The sequence below is a fragment of the Aethalodelphis obliquidens genome, unplaced genomic scaffold, assembly GCF_003676395.1.
Source record: "Aethalodelphis obliquidens isolate GAN/ISIS:26980383/991018 unplaced genomic scaffold, ASM367639v1 scaffold39, whole genome shotgun sequence".
Lineage (NCBI taxonomy): Eukaryota > Metazoa > Chordata > Mammalia > Artiodactyla > Delphinidae > Aethalodelphis > Aethalodelphis obliquidens.
Window position 1 is genome coordinate 3,556,447 of NW_020837983.1, and position 14,523 is coordinate 3,570,969.

At 36.1% G+C, this 14,523-nt stretch overlaps 1 protein-coding gene across 4 annotated transcripts in view; it reads right to left on the reverse strand.

Annotated features, from left to right (window-relative positions):
* Positions 1–14,523, reverse strand: part of TRIQK (triple QxxK/R motif containing) — a 98,988-nt gene that overhangs the window by 42,555 nt on the left and 41,910 nt on the right. For 3 of the 4 annotated variants that reach the window (XM_027131388.1, XM_027131387.1, XM_027131389.1), the window contains one exon: positions 3,414–3,495. In XM_027131388.1, the coding sequence (XP_026987189.1) occupies positions 3,414–3,474 (61 nt within the window). In that variant the 5' untranslated portion in view covers positions 3,475–3,495. The remainder of the gene's footprint in view (positions 1–3,413; positions 3,496–14,523) is intronic. The other variant, XM_027131390.1, reaches the window with a different exon arrangement.

The following is a 14,523-nucleotide window of genomic DNA, read 5'->3' on the forward strand; positions in this document are numbered from 1 at the left end:
GAATGGAGTCCTGGCTCTACCTCTTACCAAATGTAGCACCTTGAGAAATTTCTTTAACCCATCTGTGCTGTATTTTCCTGATCTGTAAAAAATGAAGCTCCTATAGGACTACTATGAGGATGAAATAAGATGTGCGTGGCACAAGATGCCTATAATACCTCTGTTATATAAGAAAATAGGAATTTATAAGTAAATTAGTTATAATTTTTATATGATTTACCTAGCACATGTATTATTTGGCCTCATATATTTAATATCTATTTATAAAATATCTTAATTATGTTAGAAGTTTTAAAAATTCTATTCTTTTTCAATTTTGAAATAATTTATCTCTAGAATAATACATGTAATATTAGCCAGTCTCACACTATCTATTTTTAAAACATTATTTCTGAAGAAATTTAAGGCCCAAACCAATTTATTTCCCTTTGCAGTCAGCAATATTTCAGAATATTCAGTTTTTCTTAGTATACTGCCTTAAAAGTGAGAAGGGTATTCCATCTCAGTTCTCTACACATTTCAAGATCATGATACAGTAATTAACGTAGTGTCCATTTAATGTGAAAATTCTCTATCTACGAGGCGTTTCCAGTCACAGTGTCAGCTCATTTGATTCTTACCTGAGCAAAGACTATTGTAAGAAAGGCTTTTTGTGAAAGCCATTAATCACTGTCATTTACTACATAATTTAAAAGGCAAAACTTTTAGTGGAAGACAAATATTAAACAATGATACTGAAATCATCATTCAAAAATGGCACTAGTTTTGCCATGTACAGTCACTGACTGACCATACAAAAATTACATAAATAAATGAGATTTAGTAACAAGTGAACACTGAACACATACAACGCCTCTATTCATTGTGAAACTTTATTAGCAATCTAAATTAGCTTACTAACAGCTTGAATACTAAAAGAAAAACACTGTGATACTCAGTTTATTTGCTATTTGTACTTTGTTTTTTACCATCAATACTGAAATATCTTCTTAAAATAATTCTAGTTGCTTTATTCCCTCCTCACATTTTGGATCATATCTGGGAAAATGTCTACATAGAACTCCATGTAAGGAAGACAGTGTCGGTGATAGACCATCTATCATCATTAGTATGAGTTGAGGCTTCTGGTACTTTCTAACTCCGACGCATTAAGTGAGAAAAAAAAATCCTTGAGAAAATTCTCGCATTAGTTAATATCCTAATTAATTAACTAATTAATATATTTTCTATTTCGTTTTTTTCTCTGTCTTTACAAAATCTTACATATTATTATTATTACTTACATAATATTACTATATTATTCTATAGTATATACATGAAAATCTAAACACTGCAGTGCATTATCCTTAAAAAGAGTAAACAAAAGTATACCCTTGCTATTTTAATTTTAGTATATTTTGTTTGATCATGATTACTGTATTTGCAAAGTTTACCCAGGATAACTCATGTCCATGCAACACTCTACTTTATAAACTGCTCTAACACTTTTTATGGATCTCACAAGCATCCTATGAGAAGGGTAGATCTTGTGCCTGCTTATATTTTCAAGAGGAAGTGAAACAGGAAAGAGAACTCTATACGGGAACATAATGCATAACACAGAATCCTCAGAACAATTTAGTATAAGAAGAGGGCTGAGACTTTACAATTATATTACTTTCTCTGTCTTATTCTTTCTTGGCTCTTACATATATGAATGGAACTAAATCAAAGGAAAGATATGCAATGTTTATAGAACAGAATACTTTAGATTTTTAGGGTGTCTATTCTCAAAAATTGATCATTAGATATAATTCAATTTCAATAAAAATCTTAGCTGATGCTTTATTTTATTTTTCTGTCATCAGTGATGATAGAAATCAGAACAGTGGTTGCATATGGGGGGTGTGGGTAAGGACTGACTAGAACTATCTGAGAAGATGGAAATGTTCTATATTTTGATTGGCATATGTGGTTACATGGATATATACACTTGTCAAAATTCTAAGAATTGTTTATTTAAGAGTTGGATGTGGATTGATCCCCAATATGGTTATTCTTTATTTATGTGGTTTAGCACATCCCATCTGATCAAACTTCAATCTGGTAAGTCAGTCCTTCTGTTTAAACACATAAGTAATATAACAACCCACACTATTTACTCATGCTGCATCCTATAAGTGAAGGAAGATATATACAAAAGAAATAAAATATAATAAACCTTCTCCTAAGAAATAATATAGTCAGAAATACTGTTTTTTAATTTGCATTATCCATCAGTTAGGTGAGTTAAATCTTTCATAAGATTCTTTTGATTGCATTTTTTGTTGTAATAGTTGTTTGGTTTTGTTTGTGTATTTTGATTTCCTCTTTTATGAATTGCCTGCTCATATTTTTTGCCCATTTTACTATTGGATTTCCAGATTATTTTATTTATAGTAGGGCTTTATTTTTCTACATGTAAATTTTTAATTGGTTACATATTTTAAATATTTTTCACTTTGCTTTCATCTCCTTTGTTTTGCAGAAACATCTTTTCCCTTATGGAGTGTACCTTATGTATCATATTTATAAAACAGGTATATACTCTATTATTATCAATTACTTCTACTTATCTTCTGACTTGTATTGTAACTTCTTTGTTTATCTGTCAGTTATTTAGAAGAGGTTTTATTATTATTATTTTAATTTCCAAAAGAATGGGAACAGGTGGCAAAAGGAAGGAACATGTAAGAAGAGAGGGTAGCAGGTGGGGAAGGGGAAGTTAACTTTTTGGCTTCCAATTGATTTCTAATTTACTACACTTTGTTCAAAGTTGTGGTTGCAGGATATTGATTCTTTAAAATTGAGGGGACTTGGTTTGTGACGTAGTATGGAGGTAATTTTTTGTAAATACTCCATGCATCCTTGAAAAGATTGGGTAGGAAATCCTGTACCTAGAGCATAGTCTAAAACAGGGAAGCTTCCTGTTATCTTCCTTTGCTGTTGACTGGACTTTCCTCTAGTTCACCATTTTACTAAGTTAAAATTTTAATAGAGAATTTTGAGGTTATCACATTATTGCCACTAAGAGTCAAAAGAATTGAAAGGTTTTATAAGGATAAAAATAAATAATTAAACAGATGTTAATATTAAAAATACTGATTATACACAAGCACCTTGCCTTAAGAATAACAATAAAAGTATTTTTGCTTTACCAAATTAATAAAATCTAAAAGAGCTTTGAAAAATCATAAGTACAAAAAAGGTATTTCTTCAGAGGTAAACAGGGCTGCACTGATTTTTCTTCCTTAAAAATTCTGTGCAGTCCTTTGTTATTCATATTCTGTGCATCATATGTATTAGGGAAAAGTTATTTTCTTAATATCACACATAATTGCTTTTTTTCTTCATCTGAATTCACAAGAATGTATCAAAGGGAATTCATTGCTTACCAATTTGCTTTCTGTACTGATCAACAGGAAGTTTTATAGTGGAGGCATCTTTTCTTCCCATCTTTGATCTCCAAAGTGCCTGCTGCAAAGAAAGAAAATAATTATGATGAAGTCCTAAAAAATCAAAAGAACTAACTACAAACTTCAGAAATAATTTATTTCACAAAATCCATTTTTAAAGCAACATGTAAAAATGCATTTGACTTATTCCCATTAGATATTGGTAAAGAATATAAAATTCGAGAGATCTTCAAGATGGCAGAGGAGTAAGACGTGGAGATCACCTTCCTCCCGACAAATACATCAGAAATACATCTACATGTGGAACAACTCCTACAGGACACCTACTGAATGCCGGCAGAAGACCTCAGACTTCCCAAAAGGCAAGAAACTCCCCACGTACCTAGATAAGGCAAAAGAAAAAAGTAAAAACAGAGACAAAAGGATAGGGATGGGACCTGCACCAGTGGGAGGGAGCTGTGAAGGAGGAAAGGTTTCCACACACTAGGAAGGCCCTTCGTGGGTGGAGACTGCAGGTGGCAGAGGGGGGAAGCTTCGGAGCCATGGAGGACAGCACAGCAACATGGGTGCAGAGGACAAAGCAGAGAGATTACCACACAGAGGATCATTGCCGATCAGCACTCACCAGCCCCAGAGACTTGTCTGCTCACCCACAGGGGCAGGTGGCGGCTGGGAGCTGACACTTGGGCTTCAGAGGTCAGATCCCAGGGAGAGGACTGGGGTTGGCTGCATGAATACAGCCTGAAAGGGGCTAATGCACCACAGCTAGCCAGGAGGGAGTCCAGGAAAAAGTCTGGAACTGCCTAAGAGGCAAGAGACCAATGTTTTGGCGTGAGCAAGGAGAGGGGAATCAGAGCACAGCCTAAATGAGATCCAGAGATGGGCACAAGCCGTGGCTATCAGCACAGTCACCAGAGTCGGGCATGAGATGCTAAGGCTGCTGCTGCAGCCACCAAGAAGTCTGTGTGCAAGCAGAGGTCACTATCCACCCCTCCTCTTCTGGTAGCCTGTGCAGCCCACCACTGCCAGGGTCCCACGATCCAGGGACAACTTCCCTGGGAGAACACACAGTGAACCTCAGGCTGTTGCAATGTCACATTGGCCTCTGCCCCACATTACATACCCCTCCCTCTCCCTGGCCTGAATGAGCCAGAGCCCCCAAATAAGCTGCTACTTTAACCCAGTCCTGTCTAAGGGAACAACAGATGCCCTCAGGCGACCTACACAGAGAGGCAGGGCCAAATCCAAAGCTGAAGCCAGGAGCTGTGTGAACAAAGAAGAGAAAGGGAAATTTCTCCCAGCAGCCTCAGGAGCAGCTGATTAAAACTCCACAATCAACTTGATGTACCCTGCATCTCTGGAATACCTGAATAGAGAACGAATCATCCCAAAATTGAGGTGGTAAACTTCGGGAGCAACTGTAGACTTGGGATTTGATTTCTGCATCTAATTTGTTTCTGATTTTATGTTTATCTTAGTTTAGCATTTTATGTTTATCTTAGTTTAGTATTTAGAGTTTATTGTCATTGGTAGATTTGTTTATTGATTTGGTTGCTCGCTTCCTATTTCTTTATATATATTTTTTTCCCCTTTTTCTCTTTTTGTCAGTGTGTATGTGTATGCTTCTTTGTGTGATTTTGTCTGTATAGCTTGGCTTTTAACATTATCCTAGGGTTCTGCCTGTCTGGATCTTTTTGATTGTTTTCTTTGGTTTTTGTATAATGTTTAGTGCTTATTATCATTGGTGGATTTGTTTTTGGGTTTGGTTGCTCTCTTCTTTCTTTCTTTCTTTTTATTACTTTTAATTTTTATTTTACTTTTAATAATTTTTAAAATTTATTTTATTTTATTCAGTTTTCTTTCTTTTTTACTCCCTTTTCTTCAGAGCTCTGTGGCTGACAAGGTCTTGGTGCTCCGGCTGGGTGTCAGGCCTGTGTCTCTGAGGTGGGAGTGCTGAGATCAGGACATTGGTCCACCAGAGACCTCCCAGTTCCACATAAAATCAAATGGCAAAAGCTCTCCCCGAGATCTCCGTCTCAATGCTAAGACCCAGCTCCACTCAACAAACAGCAAGCTGGACATGCTATGCCAAACAATCAGCAAGACAGGAACAAAATCATACCCATTAGCAGAGAGGTTTAGTAAAATCATAATAGGGTCAAAGTCACCTCTTAACACACCACTGGACATGGTACTGCCCACCAGAAAGACAAGATCCAGCCTCAACCACCAAACATAGGCACCAGTCCCCTCCACCAGGAAGCCTACACAACCCACTGAACCAACCTTAGCCACTGCAGGCAGACACTAAAAACAATGGAAACAACGAATGTGCACCTGCGAAAAGGAGACCCCAAACACAGTAAGTGAAGCAAAATGAGAAGACGGAGAAACACACAACAGATGAAGGAGCAAGTTAAAAACCAACCAGAGCAAACAAATGAAGAGGAAACAGGCAGTCTACCTGAAAAAGAATTCAGAGTAATGATAGTAAAGAGGATCCAAAATTTTGGAAATAGAATGGAGAAAATACAAGAAACGTTTAACAAGTACCTAGAAGAACTAAAGAGCAAACAAATAATGATGAACTACACAATGAATGAAATTAAAAATTCTCTAGAAGGAATCAATAGTAGAATAACTGAGGCAGAAGAACGGATAAGTGACCTGAAAAATAAAATAGTGGAAATAACTACCGCAGAGCAGAATAAAGAAAAAAGAATGAAAAGAATTGAGGTCAATCTCAGAGACCTCTGGGACAATATTAAATGCACCAACATTTGAATTATAGAGATCTCAGAATAAGAAGAGAAAAAGAAAGGGACTGAGAAAATATTTGAAAAGATTATAGTTGAAAACTTTCCTAATATGGGAAAGGAAATAGTCAATAAGGTGCACTTCGCACAGAGAGTCCCATACAGGATAAATCAAAGGAGAAAAGGGCCAAGACAAATATTAATCAAACTATCAAAAATTAAATACAAAGAAAAAATATTAAGACCAGCAAGGAAAAACAACAAATAGCATACAAGGGAATCCACATAAGGTTAACAGCTGATATTTCAGCAGAAACTCTGCAAAGCAGAAGGGTGTGGCAGGACATATTTAAAGTGATGAGAGGGAAAAACCTACAACCAAGATTACTCTATCCAGCAAGGATCTCATTCAGATTTTAGGGGGAAATTAAAATATTTACAGAAAAGCAAAAACAAAGAGAATTCAGCATCACCAAACCAGGTTAACAACAAATGCTAAACGAGCTTCTCTAGGCAGGAAACATAAGAGAAGGAAAAGACCTATAATAACAAACCCAAAACAATTAAGAAAATGGTAATGGGAACATACATATCGATAATTACCTTAAAAGTAAATGGATTAAATGCTCCAAACAAAAGACATAGACTGGCTGAATGGATAAAAAAACAAATACGCATATATATGCTGTCTACAAGAGACCCACTTCACACCTAGGGACACACACAAACTGAAAGTGAGGGGATGGAAAAAGATATTCCATGCAAATGGAAATCAAAAGAATCTAGAGTAGCAATTCTCATATCAAACAAAATAGACTTTAAAATAAGGGCTATTACAAGATAAAAAGAAGGACACTACATAATGATCAAGGGATCAATCCAAGAAGATATAACAATTGTAAATATTTATGCACCCAACATAGGAGCACCTCAATACATAAGGCAAATGCTAACAGCCAAAAAAGGGGAAATCGACAGTAACACATTCACAGTAGGGGACTTTAACACCCCTCTTTCACCAATGGACAGATCATCCAAAATGAAAATAAATAAGGAAACACAAGCCTTAAATGATACATTAAACGAGATGGACTTAATTGATATTTATAGGACATTCCAGCCAAAAACAACAGAATACAATTTCTTCTCAAGTGCTCATGGAACATTCTCCAGGGTAGGTCATATCTTCATTCACAAATCAAGCCTTCATTCACAAATCAAGAAAACTGAAATCATATCAAGTATCTTTTCTGACGACAACACTGTGAGACTAGATATCAATTACGGAAAAAAATCTGTAAAAAATACAAACACATGGAGGCTAAACAATACACCATTCAATAACGAAGAGATCACTGAAGAAAACAAACAGGAAATCAAAAAATACCTAGAAACAAATGACAATGAAAAAATGATGACCTAAATCCTATGGGATGCAGCAAAAGCAATTTTAAGAGGGAAGTTTATAGCAATATAATCTTACCTGAAGAAACAAGAAACATCTCAAATAAACAACCTAACCTTATACCTAAAGCAATTAGAGAAAGAAGAAAAAAATAACTCCAAAGTTAGCAGAAAGGAAGAAATAATAAAGATCATACCAGAAATAAAAGAAGAAGAAATGAAGGAAACCATAGCAAAGCTCAGTAAAACTAAAAGCTATTTTTTTGAGAAGATAAACAAAATTGATAAGCCATTAGCCAGACTAATCAAGAAAAAAAGGGAGAAGACTCAAATCAATAGAATTAGAAATGAAAAAGGAGACGTAACAATTGACACTGCAGAAATAAAAAAGATCATGAGAGATTACTATAAGCAACTATATCACAATGAAATGGACAACCTGGAAGAAATGGAGAAATTCTTAGAAAAGTACAACATTCTGAGACTGTAGCAGGAAAAAAATAGAAAATATAAACAGACCAATCACAAGCAATGAAATTGAGACTGTGATTAAAAATCTTTCAGCAAACAAAAGCCCAGGATGAGATGGCTTCACAGGCGAATTCTACCTATCATTTAGAGAAGAGGTAACACCTATCCTTCTCAAAGTCTTCCAAAATATTGCAGAGGGAGGAACACTCCCAAACTCATTCTATGAGGCCACCATCACCCTGATACCAAAACCCGACAAAGCAGTCACAAAAAAAGAAATCTACAGGCCAATATCACTGATGAACATAGATGCAAAAATCCTCAATAAAATACTAGCAAACAGAATCCAACAGCACATTAAAAGGCTCATACACCATGATCAAGTGGGGTTTATCCCAGGAATGCAAGGATTTTTCAATACACACAAATCAATGTGATAAACCATATTAACAAATTGAAGGAGAAAAACCATATGATCATTTCTATAGATGCAGAAAAAGCTTTCTACAAAATTCAACACCCATTTATGATAAAAACCCTCCAGAAAGTAAGCATAGAGGGAACCTACCTCAATATAATAAAGGCCACATATGACAAACCAACAGCCAACATCATTCTCAATGCTGAAAAACTGAAACCATTTCCTCTAAGATCTGGAACAAGACAAGGTTGTCCACTCTCACTACTATTATTCAACATAGTTTTGGAAGTTTTAGCCACAGCAATCAGAGAAGAAAAAGAAATAAAAGGAATCCAAATCAGAAAAGAAGAAGTAAAGCTGTCACTGTTTGCAGATGACATGATACTATGCATAGAGAATCCTAAAGACACTCTCAGAAAACTATTAGAGCTAATCAATGAAATTGGTAAAGTAGCAGGATACAAAATTAATGCACAAAAATCTCTTGCTTCCTATACACTAATGATGAAAAATCTGAATGAGAAATTAAAGAAACACTCCCATTTACCACTGCAACAAAGAGAATAAATTACCTAGGTGTAAACCCACCTGAGGAGACAAAAGACCTGTATGCAGAAATTATAAGAGACTGATGAAAGAAATTAAAGATGATAAAAACAGATGGAGAGATATACCATGTTTTTTTGATTGGAGGAATCAACATCGTGAAAATGACTATACTATCCAAAGCAATCTACAGATTCAATGCAATCCTTATCAAACTATCACTGGCATTTTTCACAGAACTAGAACAAAAAAATTCACAATTTGTATGGAAACACTGAAGACCCTGAAGAGCCAAAGCAACCCTGAGATAGAAATACAGAGCTGGAGGAATCAGGGTCCCTGACGTCAGACTATACTACAAAGCTACGGTAATCAAGACAGTATGGTACTGGCACAAAAACAGAAATATAGATCAATGGAACAGGATAGGAAGCCCAGAGATAAACCCACACACCGATGGTCAACTAATCTATGACAAAGGAGGCAAGGATATACTATGGAGAAAGGCAGCCTCTTCAGTAAGTGGTGCTGGGAAAACTGAACAGCTACATATAAAAGAATGAAATTAGAACATTCCCTAACACAAAAATAAACTCAAAATGGATTAAAGATCTAAATGTAAGGCCAGACACTATAAAACCCTTAGAGGAAAACATAGGCAGAACACTCTATGACATAAATCACAGCAAGATCCTTTTTGACCCACCTCCTAGAGAAATGGAAATAAAAACAAAAATAAACAAATGGGACCTACTGAAACTTAAAAAATTTTGCATAGCAAAGAAAACCATAAACAAGATGAAAAGACAACACTCAGAATGGGAGAAAATTTTTGCAAATGAAGCAACTGACAAAGGATTAATCTTCAAAATTTACAAGCAGCTCATGCTGCTCAATACCAAATAAACAAACAACCCAATTCAAAAATGGGCAGAAGACCTAAACAGACAATTCTCCAAAGAAGATATACAGATTGCCAACAAACACATGAAAGGATGCTCAACATCACTAATCATTGGAGAAATGCAAATCAAAACTACAATGAGGTATCACCTCACACCCGTCAGAATGGCCATCATCCAAAAATCGACCAACAATAAATGCTGGAGAGGGTGTGGAGAAAGGAGAACCCTCTTGCACTCTTGGTGGGAATGTAAATTGATAGAGCCACTATGGAGAACAGTATGGAGGTTCCTTAAAAAACTAAAGATAGAGCTACCATATGACCCAGCAATCCCACTACTGGGCATATACCCTGAGAAAACCATAATTCTAAAAGAGTCATATATTACAATGTTCACTGCAGCTCTATTTACAATAGCCAGGACATAGAAGCAACATAAGTGTCCATCAACAGATGAATGTATAAAGAAGATATGGCATATATATACACACACACACACACACACACACACACACACACACAATGGAATATTACTCAGCCATAAAAAGAAATGAAATTGAGTTATTTGTAGTGAGGTGGATGGACCTAGCATCTGTCATACAGAATGAAGTAAGTCAGAAAGAGAAAAACAAATAGCATATGCCAGCACTTATATATGGAATCAAAAAAAAAAAAAGAAGTTCTGAAGAACCTAAGCGTATGACAGGAATAAAGATGCAGACATAGATAATGGACATGAGGACAAGGAAAGGGGGTAGGGTAAGCTGGGACAAAGTGAGAGAGTGGCATGGACATATATACACTACCAAATGTAAAATAGCTAGTGGGAAGCTGCCACATAGCACAGGGAGATCAGCTCAGTGCTTTGTGACCACCTAGAGGGGTGGGATAGGGAGGGTGGGAGGCAGGGAGATGCAAGAGGGAAGAGATATGGGAACATATGTATATGTATAACTAATACACTTTGTTATAAAGCAGAAACTAACACAACATTGTAAAACAATTATACTCCAATAAAGATGTAAAGAAAAAGAAAATATAAAATTCTTTCAAATAAATTATCAAGGATACAATTGTTGGTGCAAATAAATACAATTAAATTTCCCAATTATTCATTCTTGGTAACATTCATTTTATCAAGTACTATTAATGCTCAATGAAACCACACTGTTACAGAGCTGGAGATCAGGGTATTTAAGGTGAGGGTTTCAGCCATTTTGATGAGTCACTCTGTTTTCCTGGGTCTCTCCCATGTATACATGTTATTAAAGTTCTGTTTGATTTTCTCCTGTTAATCTGTCTCACGTCAATTTAATTCTTAGACCAGCCAGAAGAACCTAGAAGTGTAGAAGAAAATTTCTTCCCCCCTGTACACTACATTATATGCACTGTTTGTTTTAATCCACAACATATCTTTCAAATCCTATTCTTTTTACTGAATTTAGATATTGTAGCAGAGACTGCAACCTACTAACCAAAATCCATATTGTCCTTTTCCTGGCACTATTTTTCCTAGCCTGAAATCAAACATTTAATTGAATTCTTATCAACAGAATATGAATTGAAGTCACGTGTGCCACTTCCAGACCTGAACACTAAAAATCTCCCGTGTTGAATCCTGTGTTCTTTTTCCCCTTCCAATTGGCTAGAATGGAAATAATCTCCAGAGAAACCATAAGGGTATCTTTGTAAGAACACAGAATCTTGATCTTCCTGGGATGGAGGAGGGTATTCTGTAACTCATTTACTATTGTCGACCGAAAAAACTGCACAACCTAGAAGTTGAGAGTTATGTTTTATTCAGTAAACATTCTTAGGACTTCAAGCCTGGGAGGAGGCATCTCAGATGACTCTGAGAGACTGCTCAAAGAGGCAAGGGGGGAAGTCAGGATATACAGGAGTTTCTACAACAAAGACCAGGTAGTTGGAACATCAAAAGATTACTATTAATTAAAGAAAACCAGATAGCTCAGATTAAGGAATTTAGCTCTTTTCTATGTATGGGAAGATGCAAGAGTCTGGGCTCACTGAAATCATTCCTTTGATATGCCCTTCAGCTACCTGGGGCCAGTATCCAGTGTTTTCTCATCCTGAGTTTCCTCTGGTGTACTATCACAGGTGGCTACAGTGGCTGACTGCTAGATGAGCTTGGCAGTGGGCAGCCTGTTTGTCTCCACCCTGAGTTCCCTCAGGGCTCACCATCCAGTGGCTGTAATGTGATGGCTTGATGGCTGCCACATCCTTTGTTTCCTGACACGGCAGGTAATATTTTAGTTCAAACTATCATTGGACTCTACTGAAAAAGAAATGAAATTCTATTGTGATTGAATCATGTATGTTGGTGGGGACTATTACAGACTTAAGTGTTCCCCAGAGGGTGCCTGGAAGCATTCCTCAATACTTCGAGGAAGGAGCTACAGGATAAAGATGAAGTCAGGCAAGAACTGGCCAGTTCACAAGCAAAACTATGAGGGAATAGAGAGCCCAGTAATTTGGGAACAAGATTGGAAATGCCAACTTCTAAACGCCAAAAAGCAGTAAATAAAAGTTAAAGAGAAGCATTAAATCTATAGATTGCTTTGGGTAGTATAGTCATTTTCACAATTTTCATTTTTCCAGTCCAAGAACATCTGTTTGTGTCGTCTTTGATCCACCTGTTTGTGTCGTCTTTGATTTCTTTCATCAGTATCTTATAGTTTTCTGCATACAGGTCTTTTGCCTCCTTAGGTAGGTTTATTCCTAGATATTTTATTATTTTTGTTGCAGTAGTGAATGGGATTGTTTCCTTAATTTCTCTTTCTGACCTTTCATTGTTAGTGTATGGGAATGCAAGAGATTTCTGTGTATTAATTTTGTATCCTGCAACTTTACTAAATTCATTGATTAGCTCTTGTAGTTTTCTGGTAGCATCTTTAGGATTTTCTACATATAGTATCATGTCATATGCAAACAGTGACAATTTTACTCTTCTTTGACAATTTGGATTCCTTTTATTTCTTTTTCTTCTCTGATCACCATGGCTAGGACTTCCAAATCTTTCTTGAATAATAGTAGTGAGAGTGGGCACCCTTGCCTTGTTCCTGATTTTAGAGGAAATGCCTTCAGTTTTCCACCATTGAGAAGAATGTTTGCTGTGGGTTTGTCATATATGGCCTTTTTTTATGTTGAGGTAGGTTCCCTCTATGCCCACTTTCAATAAAAAATATAATTTAAAAAAATGCAATGGGGTACCACCTCACACCAGTCAGAATGGCCATCATTAAAAAGTCTACAAATAACAGATGCTGGAGAAGATGTGGAGAAAAAGGAAACCTCCTATATGTTGGTGGGAGTGTAAGTTGGTACAGCCACTTTGCAAAACAGTATGGAGCTTCCTCAGAAAACTAAAAATAGAATTACCATATGATCCAGCAATCCTACTCCTGGGCATATACCCAGACAAAACTATAATTCAAAAAGATACATGCACCCCTATGTTCATAGCAACACTATTCACAATAGTCAAGACATGTTAACAACCTAAATGTCCATTGATAGATGAACAGATAAAGAAGATGATGAGATATCTAACTATCTATCTATCTATCTATGTATGTATCTATCTATACACACACACAAAGTGGAACATTACCCACCCATAAAAAAAGAATGAAATAATACCATTTGCAGCAACATGGATGCAACTAGAGATAATCACATTAAGGGAAGTCAGAAAGAGAAAGACAAATACCATATGATATCACTTACATGTTGAATTTAGAATATGACACAAATGAACCTATCTACGAAACAGAAACAGACTCAGAGGGGGTTGGGGGAGGGATGGAGTGGGAGGCTGGGGTTAGCAGATGTAAACTATTATATATAGAATGGCTAAAACAACAAGGTCCTACTGTAGAGTACAGAGAACTATATTCAATATCCTATGATAAACCATAATGGAAAAAATATTTTAAAAAATGAATGTATATATATGTATAACAGAATCACTTTGCTGTACAGCAGAAATTAACACAGCATTGTAAATCAACTATACTTCAATAAAACTTTAAAAAAATTTTTGAAGACAGTTAAACAGATTTTGAAAAACAAATGCTCATTAAGACATCTCAGTTAAAAAAGAGAGAGAGAGGGGGGCAAAGAGCAGATCAAGGGTGTTCCTTTCTCACCTGAACGTAATGTTCCAGATCACCTAGAGGCAGCCACTATAGAAAGAGACGCGTGGGAGATCTGATGTTTATAAAGAAAGCAGACTTGAGAACCATGTCTAAGAAAGAAATCGCAGTGTGATTACTGGCACATGGAACTAACTAGAAATGGTAAAAATGTTACTAAAATATGAGGGAACTATATTTACAGGGAAACCAGAAATTTTGTTTAAAAAATTCTGTGAATGAAAACCAATCCCTGGGCCTCTAAACTTAAACCAGCAGAGTGCTGCCCCCAAAGAAGGCAAACTTTGTGGATTTGTAACACTCACTTCATATGAGACAAGGAAGGAGAACCATCCAGAAGGTAGAGCCATGACAAGGGAATTTCTCTAAAAAAGACCATAACTAGGGTCTAAGCAAGAAACTTCTACTGTCA